The sequence below is a fragment of the Scyliorhinus torazame genome, chromosome 15 (genome assembly GCF_047496885.1).
Source record: "Scyliorhinus torazame isolate Kashiwa2021f chromosome 15, sScyTor2.1, whole genome shotgun sequence".
In the NCBI taxonomy this organism is placed as follows: Eukaryota; Metazoa; Chordata; class Chondrichthyes; order Carcharhiniformes; family Scyliorhinidae; genus Scyliorhinus; species Scyliorhinus torazame.
Genome location: NC_092721.1, coordinates 99,140,000 through 99,153,391, shown reverse-complemented (window position 1 = coordinate 99,153,391; position 13,392 = coordinate 99,140,000). Strand labels below are relative to the sequence as shown.

General features: G+C 47.1%; 1 protein-coding gene across 3 annotated transcripts in view; it reads right to left on the bottom strand.

The window, feature by feature from the left end:
• Window positions 1–13,392, bottom strand: part of grm5b (glutamate receptor, metabotropic 5b) — a 966,940-nt gene that overhangs the window by 256,244 nt on the left and 697,304 nt on the right. For all 3 annotated transcript variants that reach the window (XM_072476472.1, XM_072476471.1, XM_072476473.1), the window contains exon 4: window positions 2,242–2,477. In XM_072476472.1, the coding sequence (XP_072332573.1) occupies window positions 2,242–2,477 (236 nt within the window). The remainder of the gene's footprint in view (window positions 1–2,241; window positions 2,478–13,392) is intronic.

Genomic DNA, 13,392 nt, shown 5'->3' with positions numbered 1-13,392 from the left:
TCATGTACGGACAACTGGAGGAGGTATGTTTACCCCTGGACGCGACAAGAAGGAAGTGGTGGGAAGAACTAGGCAAGGAAATAGGGGAAGCACCCTGGATCAAAACCTTGAATCATAGAATCATAGTGGTACAGTGGTTAGCACTGCTGCCCCAGAGTTCCAGGGTCCCAGGTTCAATTTGGCCTTGAGTGACTGCCTGTGTGGAGTTTGCATGTTCTTCCTGTGTCTGCGTGGGTTTCCTCCAGTCCAAAGATGTACAGGTTAGGCGGATTGGCCTTCTAAATTGCCCCTTAGTGTTCAAGGGTTAGGTACGGTTAAGGAGATAGAGCGGGGGCATGGGCCTAGGTCGGGTGCTCTTTCGGAGGATTGGTGCTGACTCGATGGGCTGAATGGCTTCCTTCTGTATTGTAGGGATTCTATGATTCTCTGCTTGCACAGGGCAAACTTCACCTCCACATGCTCAGCCTAATGCAGCTAAAGGTGGTGCACAGGGCGCTTCTAGCAGGGATGAGAATAAGCGAGTTCTCCCCAGAGGCAGAAGACAAGTGTGAACGATGCCATGAAAACCCGGCCAACCACACTCACAAGTTCTGGGTCTGCCGAAGACTTGTTGGGTACGGGAGGTCCTTCTTTGAGGCCATGTCCAGGGTTGTGGAGGTGAGTGTGGAGCCTAGCCCGCTGATGGCGGTCTTCGGGGTATCAGAACAGCCAGAGCTCTTCATGGGGAGAGGGGCGGGCGCCCTGGCCTTTGCCTCCCTGATCGCCCACCGGCGATTGGCAGCACCACCCAAGGCTGCAGTCTGGCTGTCTGACCTGGCAGAAGTTCTCAGGCTCGAGAAAATAAATTATGCCACCAGAGGATCGGAGGCAGGCTCCCACAAAATGAGGAGGCTGTTCACCAAATTGTTCCAAGATCCAGAGTCGAGTAAAGCAAGGAGAGGGGGGAAGGTGGTGGTGGTGAACGGGCGGTTACAGGAAATGTCACAAAATAAGGAAGAGAAAGGGAGGGGGGGAAGAGTACGGCAAGGGGGAGGACAGGAAGGGGGGCGAGCACAGAAGGGGGGGGGATAAAAGCACCAAGTGAAAACATAGGACAATTTGGAAAGCGGTGAAGAAGGGCATGGTAGCACAGTGGTTAGCACAGTTGCTTCACAGCTCCAGGATCCCATATTCGATTCCCAGCTTTGGTCACTGTCTGTGCAGAGTCTGCACGTTCTCCCCGTGTCTGCGTGAGTTTCCTCCGGGTGCTCCGGTTTCCTCTCACAGTCCAAAGATGTGCAGGTTAGGTGGATTGGCCATGCTAAATTGCCCTTAGTATCCAAAAAGGTTAGGTGGGGTTGCTGGGTTACGGGGATAGGGTGGAGGTGTTGACCTTGGGTAGGGTGCTCTTTCCAAGGGCAGGGACAGACTCGATGGGCTGAATGGCCTCCTTCTGTACTGTAATTTCTATGATCTATGAACCACAAGGGACAAAGGGAAACAAGAGAAAGAGTGTACCCAGCGGACATGACCCCCCCTCCCAACCAGTGGACGTGCGCTCCCCCAGCACGGCTAAACGGCGGGAGCCAACCAGGGTGGGTGCAGGCTGCAGAGCGACGGCCGGCCACGGAGAGCTTCCACACAGGGACCCCCCCCCCGTTAGCTGCGAGGAGGCTCGCTCCCATGGGAGCACAGCCAGTTACTAGTGCCAGATGACCGATGGATTTACTCCGGGCCATGGCCTGGCCTAGCCAGCGCTCAACAGCAGTTTTTCTTTTTGTGTAAGCCGCTTCTTTCTGTATCTGTCTCGATCTTGCAACCTCAACTTTTGTATGTCAGGCCCCGCGGGTCAAAATATATGTACAATAGATAAAACTACAGTGGTTGTTAAATTGTTGAAAACGCATGTTTTGATTTGTCTTGTTGTGTAAAGTATGTTATGAAATGTTAAAACCCTAATAAAAAATATTTAAAAAAAATTTCCTCTGCATTTTCCCTGTTCCGCTGCACATTGTTTCTATTCAAGTAATCATCAAATGCCCTCTTGAGTGCCTCGATTGAACCTGCCTCCACCTCACTTCCAGGCAGTATATTCCAGGCCCGAACCACTCATTGTGTGAAAATGTGTGTATTTAATAAATATTAATTTTTTTTAAATTTCAAGAAATATCCAGTCATAAAATACGTGGAACCCCAACCTGCTGGGATACATCCAAGCCAGTGAAGAGTGACATACAGTTTAGCAGATTAGCTTATTCTTACCATCACAGGTCCTGTTATATTCAAGATTATCCAGCTCTTGATTTTTCAGCCTGCACTGAAATCTGTACTGCCAGAACTCTTGGAACCAAGGATTACTGTCGTGGTTCTCTGGCCGCAGTTTAAGGTAGTATTCATCAAACCACTCCACATCAGGAGATTGGAGTTTGATTGTTATGCCTCCAGTGGCTTCTCGCTGGTAACCATCTGTCACATCATATCTATCTGCCCAGCCATCACTGTAATAAACAAGACATAAGCCAGTGTTAAAAGTTCATAAAAATGTATATTGATAGAGCTACAATAATTGAAACATAACCTTTATTTACAAATACATAGCAAATAGACGGGCTTTTGATATTCACTATTAATCACATTGACTTACATAGAAAGTACAGCCCGAAACAGGCCATTCAGCCAACTGGTCCATGCTGTTGTTTACATTTCATACTAGCTTCCTCAATCGCATCAGTGTAAACTTTCTCCTCATGTATTTGTCTGAATTCCCTTAAATGCATCTAAGCTATTTTCCCCAACTAGTCAGTGAATTTTAATTTTGACCACTTCCTGGGTATAGAACATTTATCTGAATTCCCTATTTGATAGATTAGTGACGACCTTACACATATGGCTCCTAGCTCTGATATGCCCCACAGGCAGAAACATCTCTACATCTACACTATAAACCCATTTGTGATCTTAAAGGTTTCTATCAGGTCACCATTCAGCGACTAAAATAAAGGCAAAATACTGTTGATGCTGGAGATCTAAAATAAAAACATCTGTGGAGAGAGAAAAACAGAATTAACTTTTCAAGTTAATGTGACTTCTTCAGGACTGCTATTTCCAGCACTTTCTGTTTTTATTCCCCCTTCGCCTGTTTAACTAACATTTCAGTTAAATTTCCTAAATTACAAAAGTCAGTGAAATCAATCAGAATTGTGGCAGGAAAAGAAAACTGTGAGTGAGGGAAATCTGAATTCATGTGGGGAAACGTTAAATACACACAGCTGACTATTTGGAATCAGTTCTGATGAAGGGTTAATTTGAACTCAATTTTGTCCTTCAGTTGCTGAGTGAGATGCTGCACATTTTCAACATGGTTCATTATTCCTTCAATTGAAATATACTTGCCTGAAATTAGGTTGTTTAAAATAAAAGCACATTTAAATTAAAATATAGGGGGTGGAATTCTCCCCCCCCCCCTACGCCGGGTGGGAGAATCGCCTGGGCGCCGCGCGAGCCCCGCCACGCCGTCCCGACGCCCGCACGCGATTCTCCCAGCCCCCAAACCGGCGCAGCGCAAATCACAGCTGGCCGCTGGGAGAATCGGCGCTTGCCGTTGGTAATGGGCGAGCGGCGATTCTCCAGCCCGGATGGGCCGAGCGGCCTGCCCAAAATGACAGGTTCCCCCTGGCGCCATCCACTCCTGGTCGCTGCCGGCGGGACCAGCGTGGGAACGCTGGGGGGGGGGGGGCGGCCTGTGGGGGGTCGAGGGGGGTTCCTGCACCGGGGGGGGGGGGCTCAAAAGGGGTCTGGCCCGCGATCGGTGCCACCGATCGGCGGACCGACCTCTCTGAAGGAGGACCTCCTTTCCTCCGCTGCCCCCCAAGGTCGATCCGCCATCTTCTTGCGGGGCGGCCGGGGGGAGAACGGCAACCGCGCATGCGTGGGTGACGTCATTTACGCGACGCCGATCGCGTCATTTACGCGGCGCCGCTTTTACGCGGAGCCAAAGCCCAGTGCACGTAAATGACGCAGCGCCGCTCCTAGCCCCCCGGCGGCGGGAGAATAGGGGCTGGGAATGGCCTCAGACGCCGGAGTGAAACACTCCGGTTTTCACTCCCGCGTCGGGACTTAGTCTCCCGATGGGAGAATTGCGCCCAGGAATCTCATATGAACATATGAACATACTAGTTAGAAGAGGGAACAGGACTTTAAGCCTGCTCTGTCATTCAATAAGGTCATGCCTGATCTGATTGTAACATCCTCTCTACCCCTAATAACATTTCACCCTCTGGTTTATCAAGGATCTATCCAGCTCTGCCTTGAAAACATTCAATGATTCTGCTTCCACTGCATTTTGAGGAAGGGAGTTTCATAGTCCCACCAACTTCTGAGAGAGAAAAAACTCTCCTCATCTCTGTCTGAAATGGACAATCCCTTATTTATAAACAGTGACACCTAGTTCAAGATTCTCCCACAAGAACAAACATCCTTTCCATGTCCACCCTTAAAAGACCGCTCAGGATCTTATGGGCGCGATCTACCGGCCCATCCTACTGGAATTGGGGCAAGTTACGGCCGGTAGACCTTGGGAGAGGCCTCCCCCAGGATTTGCCTCATGAGATCTGACCAGATCTCGCGATACCAGATCTTAGCCGTGCTGACACCGGATCGACCGGCCACCCGGCATCTATCAGCCTCACCGAGGAGGCCCCAGCCAAGTTCCGTTCAGTACCAGTCCCCACAAACGGGGGTCTCCCAGTCAATCGGAGGCCCCTGGGTGGTCGGCATCCAGGCAGGGTGGTACCCTGACACTGCTGGTGCCACCCGGGTGCCAGTCTGGCACTGCCACAGTGCCCTGGTGGCACTTCCAGGCTGGTAGAGGCACTGCCAGGAAGTCAGGCTGGCAGTGCCAAGGTGCCAAGCTGGCATTGTGCCCATGTCAGGGATCAGGACTGGGGTGCCCTGCCAGTATGTGGTGGGCTGCAGGGGGGTTGCTTGAGGACTCTCCAACAGTTCAGTTGGGGCATTGGGGAGGTCTGGGTGGGGGGGTCAAGAGATTGGGCGGCATTTAAAAATGGCATCCCGATCTCTTCCTGCACTGTGGAGCTCCTCAGTACAGGAAATTACGTTAAGTGCAGTCTCCGGGGGACTTCACCGCTGGGACATGAAGACAAGACAGTGTGCTGTTAGATAGCAGGGTTGTTCCCGGCACTTGTGGCGCCATGAATGACCCTGCTAACTCCGCCCAGAAAGGACTCTGTTTTATTTTGGTGAGATCTATGATTCAATCAAGTCGCCTTTTACTCTTCTGTATCCAGCGGTTCAAGCCTAGTCTGCGCAATCTTTCCTCATAAGACAACCCCTCTATTCCTGGTATTAGCTTAGTAAACTACTTTGTTTTGAGTGCATTTACATCCATCCTTTAGGAAGGAGACCAACACTGTACACAATACTCCAGGTGTGGTCTCACCAATGCTCTATACAACTGAACCATGACCTCCCCACTTTTATATTCAATTCCGCTCCCAATAAATTCTAACATTCTCTTCGTTTTCCTAATTACTTGTTACGGTTTCACACTGACCTTTTGTGATCCATGCACCAGGACTCCCAGATCACTCTGAATCTCACAGCTTTAAAATCTCTCACCATTTAGATAATATGTTTCTTTCTTATTGTTGCACACCACTCATTACATCCCTCCAACCTGAAAAAGATCCATTTATTGCTACCCTCTGTTCCCTGTTATCTAACCAGTCTTTTATCCATGCCAATATGTAACCTCCTACACCACGAGCTATTGTTCCACAATAACCTTTGCTGTGGCACCGTATCAAAAGCCTTCTGGAAATCTTGGTACATCTACTGTTTCCCCTTTATCCACAGCATAAGTGGAATTTAAAGAGATTAGTTGAACATGATGTCTCTTTAACAAAACCATGTTGACTGCCCCTGATTACATTGAATTTTTTTAAGTGTCTTGCCATAATCTCTTTAATAATAGCTTCTAACATTTTCCCTATGGCAGATGTGAATAGCTTTTTACAAAAAAAATCCTTCCAACAGCAAAAGATTATTTAAAACTTCAAACATATTTTACTCAGATACCAAACAGAGCAGATGGGAAGTAAAACACATCTAAATGTTTAGTCGGTGACTGCATCCTGTGGTATGGTGCACAGCCGTATGGACTGGATGAAAACCCTTGTCAATGCTGAAATAACTGATCAACCTATGGCAATCATGGGTATATCTCTCAGCAGGTTTGTGGCAGGGTAAGGGACAAATTAGCCCCAAATCTCACTCTAGATTGTTAGGAGAGGGCAGGATGACACTCAGTCTGAGATCAGTCTCAATTGTGATATCCCTATCATCCAAAATTGAATAATAATAATAATAACAATCGCTTATTGTCACAAGTAGGCTTCAATGAAGTCACTGTGAAAAGCTCCTAGTCGCCACATTCCGGCGCCTGTTCGGGAAGGCCGGCACGGGAATTGAACCCGCGCTGCTGGCCTTGTTCTGCATTACAAACCAGCTGTTTAGCTCATTGTGCTCCCAACATGTGTTATTCAGCTTACATCTGGCTTGCATTATGAAATCCAACATTATTTATTCAGTTTATCTCTCCATAAAGTGCGAAGGGGCATTTTACTGTGTACAAGGCTCTAAATAAATGCAAGTTTGTTTTGGTTTAGCGGGAAGCTAGGTTAACAAGGAGCATGGCTTGGAGAAGCTGATCCATGGTGTTGTAGTCCTAGCTCTAAGCCACACTCTCTTCAAGCTTACTTTTCTTGCTCAGAGTGTCGAATTACACAATTTGCAATCTGATTAGCCTTACACAAGGTATTATTGCACTGCCAGCACCTGGGGACCATAGGCCCCAAATTGACTTTGTGCTTCATGGAGAGATGGGGAGAAAAATGATTTTAGAAATGGAATAGCTTATCTTGTGCAATTGGCAATGACACGTGTAATATTTCCCCTTACCTGCATCATACTGTTTTACAAATAAAATATGAAATGTCAAAATCTCAATGAATGTTTGATACAATGTTAAAATACATATTAGGTTCAAATATTTGACAATAAATGTTTAATAATAAATGTCTCTTGAATAATAACTGAATCCGTTATTAGATGATGTCCTGCTAATGACACAACAAGGCCTCTGTTTTGGACAAGGCCATAAATAATTGTTAGCTTGGTAATAATTGCTGCTGGCATTTTCTCTCATCACCATTCACCATTGATTCAAAAAATGTGAGAAATTTACAAAGGCAGGTAATTCAATCAATTAACAGCAATTTTCTTGCTCGTGCTGTGAGTCATTGATGCTACAATTGGCACTGTCAAAAAAATAGGTCTGCCTGATGGTAGCAGGATAGCAGGCAACACTACTGTGCAGCTCAACTGCAATTATATCAGCCAAAGATAAGTCCAGCTGACAAAATTCTGGCTGCACATGTCAATCTGTTTATTGACATGTGTACATTTTTTAATAACTTTTCCATGTTGCAGGCAATGTAATGTGAACAAAATAACAAGGAGCTGGAGTAGGCCATTTGTCCTTTCAAGACCACTCCACCATTTAATCAGATTTTGATCTGATAGTAACCTCAAATCTGCTTCCCACCTCCTCCCAATAACCTGTAACCCCGTTACTGGTCAAGAATCTGTACATCTCTGCCTTAAAAATATCCAAAGACTGCTTCCACCATCTTTTCAGGAAGAGAGTTCCAAAGACTCGCAACCGCATCTCTGTTTTACTTTTAAACAGCAGCCCCACAGGGTCACCAGTGGGTTCCCCAGTGGTGGGACAGGTGAGCCACGCAAAATGCAGTCATCAGCAGAACTGGAAGATCCCATCTCCACTGCCTGTAAACACGCCACCATGGGGGAGCGGGGGGGGGGGGGGGGGGGAACAAGCCACCGTGAGTGGAGCTCCCTTAGTCCCTTAGTTCTGGATTCTCCCACAAGAGGAAACATCCTCTCCACATTCACCCTGTCATGACCCTTAAGGATCTTATATGTTTCAATCAAGTCATCTCTTACTCTTCTAACCTCCAGCGGATACAAGCCTAGCCTGTGCAACCTTTTTTTAATAAGACAAAGGCCCATTCCAGGGATTAGTCTGGTAAATCTTTTCTGAACTGCTTCCGATGCATTTAAATCCTTCCTTAAATAAAGTGACCAATACCTTACACAGTCCTCCAGATGTGTTATCACTAGCGCTCTGTATAACTGAAGCACGATCTCCCGGCATTTATTCAATCCCCCTCACAATGAATACAAACATTCTATTAGATTTCCCAATTACTTGCTGGAGCTGCATACTAGCCATTTGTGATTCATGCACTAAGATACCCAGATTCTCCTACATCTCATGCATGCTAACTCACTCCGAGGAATGTTCATTCCTGGTTTCCAACAGTCAAACTATAGAGGTAAAACTTTGGCTTCAGCCAGATAATAATCTTTATTATTGTCAAGTAGGCTTACATTAACACTGCAATGAAGTTACTGTGAACATCCCCTAGTCGCCACACTCCGGCGCCTGTTCGGGTACACTGAGGGAGAATTCAGAATGTCCAAATTACCAAACAGCACGTCTTTCGGAACTTGTGGGAGGAAACCGGAGCACCCGGCGGAAACCCACGCAGATGCAGGGAGAACGTGCAGACTCCGCACAGACAGTGACCCAAACCAGGGATCGAACCTGAGATCCTGGCGCTGTGAAGCATCAGTGCTAACCACTGTGCTATCACAAAATTGGTATTATCGTGTTGCCTCTTGTTAAATGCCCCACCTAGTATTTGGTTTTATTGTTTTAACCAGGCAGCCAATTCAATAATCAAGTATGACACAAATACTCACTGTAATTTTCAACCTCGTGGAGTTTACAGAACAGAAAGAAGCCATTTGACCCACCTCTATTTGCTGGAATTCTGAACAAATTATCCATTCAGTACCATTCCTGTATCCTTTTCCAAAAAAGCATTTCATTTGTACAAATGCTTGCTCACTTCTGTTTAAAAATTATTGCAAATTCTGTTTCCACCAATGCTTCTGGTCAGGTATTTTATGCCAATACAGTCCAATGTGCAGAAAGGAAATCTTAAAATCTCCCTTAATGTTTCAAAAATGTCTTAAACTGGTGCATTCTCTGGTTATTGCCTCACTAACTAGTGAAATGGGACTGAATTATACGAGGCTGCTTTAGCCACCTGGGATGGCCACGTCCCGATTACAAAATGGACACCCGCAAAGAATGCAGGGAAATTGGACAATGCTAAGAAACAAGCAGGTGCAAGCTCGGTCTGTTGATTAGAACCTTAAACACTCAGACAGGACAGAAACTACCAAACGATCTACATACTAATGAGCTGTACAAAACTTTGGTAAGGCCACATTTGGAGTACTGTGTACAGTTCTGGTCGCCTCATTTTAGGAAGGATGTGGAAGCTTTGGAAAAGGTGCAAAGAAGATTTACCAGGATGTTGCCTGGAATTGAGAGTAGGTCTTACGAGGAAAGGTTGAGGGTGCTAGGCCTTTTCTCATTAGAACGGAGAAGGATGAGGGGCGACTTGATAGAGGTTTAGCAGATGATCAGGGGAATAGATAGAGTAGACAGTCAGAGACTTTTCCTCCCGGGTGGAACAAACCATTACAAGGGGACATAAATTTAAGGTGAATGGTGGAAGATATAGGGGGGATGTCAGAGGTAGGTTCTTTACCCAGAGAGTAGTGGGAGCATGGAATGCACTGTCTGTGGAAGTAGTTGAGTCTGAAACATTAGGGACCTTCAAGCAGCTCTTGGATAGGTACATTGAGTACGGTAGAATGATATAGCGTAGATTAATTTGTTCTTAAGGGCAGCACGGTAGCATTGTGGATAGCACAATTGCTTCACAGCTCCAGGGTCCCAGGTTCGATTCCGGCTTGGATCACTGTCTGTGCGGAGTCTGCACATCCTCCCCGTGTATGCGTGGGTTTCCTCCGGGTGCTCCGGTTTCCTCCCACTGTCCAAAGATGTGCAGGTTAGGTGGATTGGCCATGATAAATTGCCATTTGTGTCCAAAATTTACCTTAGTGTTGGGTGGGATTACTGGGTTATGGGGATAGGGTGGAGGTGTTGACCTTGGGTAGGGTGCTCTTTCCAAGAGCTGGTGCAGACTTGATGGGCCGAATGGCCTCCTTCCGCACTGTAAATTCTATCATAATCTATGATTAATCTAGGACAAAGGTTCGGCACAACATCGTGGGCCAAAGGGCCTGTTCTGTGCTGGATTTTTCTATGTTCTATGAGCCATCTCCAGGGACAAAAGGGAAACATTTAGATACCCAATGTTCAGACAGACTCCCCGGCGCCAGAAGAAGCTAAGACAAAGCAGACTGACAGTCATCAGGACACGCCCAACGATCAGGGAACCACCCCTCTATTGGAGGAAAATCGATACAGATGATTGGGAAAGACCCAATTAGTTGAGGCCAAGTTCAAGGCCCGCCTAAAAGAGCGCGAAGCCCTTTGCAGTATAAGAGGTATCACCCAAGGGAAAATCTTCCTCCTTTGGCTTTGGCTCTCACCGAAGAGAGAGACCTGCCTAGCAGCTGCATCAGACCAAGTAAGTCCCAAGTCAACGCATGCTACGAGATAGACGCTCCTAGTTGCTACGCTGTAAACAGCTCAATCCAGCAGCCTCGGAACTGAGTAACGGCCATTGTTCCTCTGACTGAGTGGGTGCCCAAAGCTAAGTATAGGCTTTAGTAATCGTGGTAGTTTAGTTCGTAGAGTTTATGCATGAATAGATTTGACTGTGTGTAAATAAATGAGCATTGCTTTTGAACTTAGTAACTGTTGTATCGAGTCATTGATCAGTATTCGGTTCTGAACCTTGTGGCGGTGTCAAAAGATACCTGGCGACTCTTGAGCAAACGTGATTAAATAGAACCAAATTAAGAACCAACCAAAAGTTAGCAATATTTACTGGCGACTCCGCCGGGACTCAACTTAGAAGTGGCCTAACCACTCCGAGAGAACTCAAAATTTGAATTGAGAATCCAATTGGGAACAGAAAAACCACAAGCGTCAAAACAGTACTGATCAAGCCTCTGAGATTCGGAAGTGTGTTAATGCATGCGTACTAACAGGGATATAAGGTAAACCTGAGAGATTTTGTTGCAAAAACCTGTCGGGAGTTTTATAGGCCGGAAATTAGCGTAAGCCGTACCCGTGTTTACATCACCACTTTAGATCCTAGTAGAGAGAATGGCAATGAAGGCAATGGAACGCCTTATGAACGCCCAGGAATTCGAGGTCGCAGCGACCAGCAGTAGAGTAGGACAGTGTCCCGTTTGGGAAGAAGAGATCAGGAAATATCTCAAAGGGAAAGGATGGCCCCTTTGGAGTGAATTCTGTGATAATTAGGAAACAGGACCCGGGAGTATAGGACATACTTGGTGGGAGAACCTGTCAGAGATCCATAAGAAGAGCTTGGGGAAAGTTCGCAAGCCGATGGCAATCGTGTCCTGTTTGGCACAATTGCGAGGCACAGAGGAGGTCGTTAGGACACTCCGTAGAGAGATAGAGGAGAGAGACAGAACCAGTGAGGTAGACGTGAGTGAGGTAGAGAAAGAGAATCGAGATTTGAAAGAGCAGTTAGCAGCAAGGGACAGAGAGGTGGATGATGCCAAGGGGGCACATCAATCTTGTCTCGCGCATTTGAACAGTTTTCAGATACAATACGATAAGTCCTACCAGGACACGCAACGTGCGGTCTTGGTCAGACAAGAATCAAACAGTGCAATGATTTAAAAGCAGCCCTACGAGCACTCCATACTTCCACGACGGAACAAAGGCAGAGCTCAGTAGACCATGCAAAGTGCCGGAAGCAAATTGCAGAATTGCAATCTCTGCTGTCCGTGCAAAATGGATTTCAGAGTACATTCGGACCCCAATTGAGATCAAGAAAACAGCCCCGATTGGCAGGAATTGAATGAGACTGCCCATAGATACGTACATGGGACATGTACGCAGGAAAACCCCCAGAAAAGGAAAGCGCCCCAACCCCCAACCGAACAGGCAGAACACACCCCCATGAATCCTGTGACCACACACCGCAGGGCTGCAGGAGAAGGAGAAGCAGACTTCCTTTACACAACCCCGTTTTCCGTGACGCAATTACGGGACGCATGTGAAAAAATGACACCGTTCCTTCCCACTTCAGACCCCCACCATTTTTTCGCGAAAGTCAAACAACAGGCAACCATGTACGGCCTGGACGAAAAGGAGCAAGTGAAGCTCACAGTTTTGAGCCTCAACCCTTCAGTCGTAGCAGCCCTTCCCGACCCACAGAATGTAGGAGGAGGCACACTCCAAGAGATGCACACAGCGATCCTTGAAGCGATTGGCTTTAACAGAGGAGACCCCGTAGAAGGCCTAAATAAGTGTAGGCAAAAGAAGACAGAGCTCCCCACAACGTTTGCTGGACGTTTGTGAATTCACTTTACCGCAGTTTTTGGAGAGTTAGCCCGTGCCCATTTGTCCCCAGATAATATGGCCAAATGGACCCGAATTCTAGTCTCCCACGCCACAGAAGCAGGACGAAAAGCTTGTGCAAATTATGACCCCTCAGATGAGGCCCACAATGAAAAATGGTTTTTTAAGAGATTGTCCCGTGCTTGGGAGCAATCAATTGCAGGCAAAACCGCATTTATAACACCCGATGTAGAGCAGGCAGAAATGAACCCAGTTAAGGCACACCAGAACCCTGCATGGATAAATGAAGGCAGGAACAGCCAACCCAAGCCAAAACCTCAAGAATGTTATAATTGTGGACAGCTAGGGCACTTTGCACGAGAGTGCAACGCGCCCCAGAAGCAGCAGAGAAACCAACAGACAGTCACCCTAAACAAGAATAGGCAAAGCCGATCCATAGCGTTAGCGCCCGTTCAGAGTGTACAGACATGAACGGCACTGACTGACGGTATTCGGGCTCCCCAACTTGGGTCTGCGACACCCTTTGGGACAAGTCAGGTAGACCGGTAGTAGCAGGCAAAGTTCGGGGACAACCCGTGGAATTTCTTTCGGACACAGGAGGGTCCCGCACCACACTCAATTCCTCCACGATGTTCCAGCGGGACACGTGGCCCACAACAGACACCATTACACTCAGCGGCTTTACAGGCCATTTACAACAGGGACACATCACAGCTCCTATAGCAATACAGACAGGGAACATCGCAACCAAGCACCCCGTAGTTTTAGTTGATCTGCCCCAGACAACAGAACATTGTCATAATATGCACCAGTATATCATGGTGCAGATACACACACACTGATGGACACACAGCAAGACCAATCAACACACACAACACCGCAGCCAATCACCAGTTAGAGCACACGCACTATAAAGACAGGGGGCA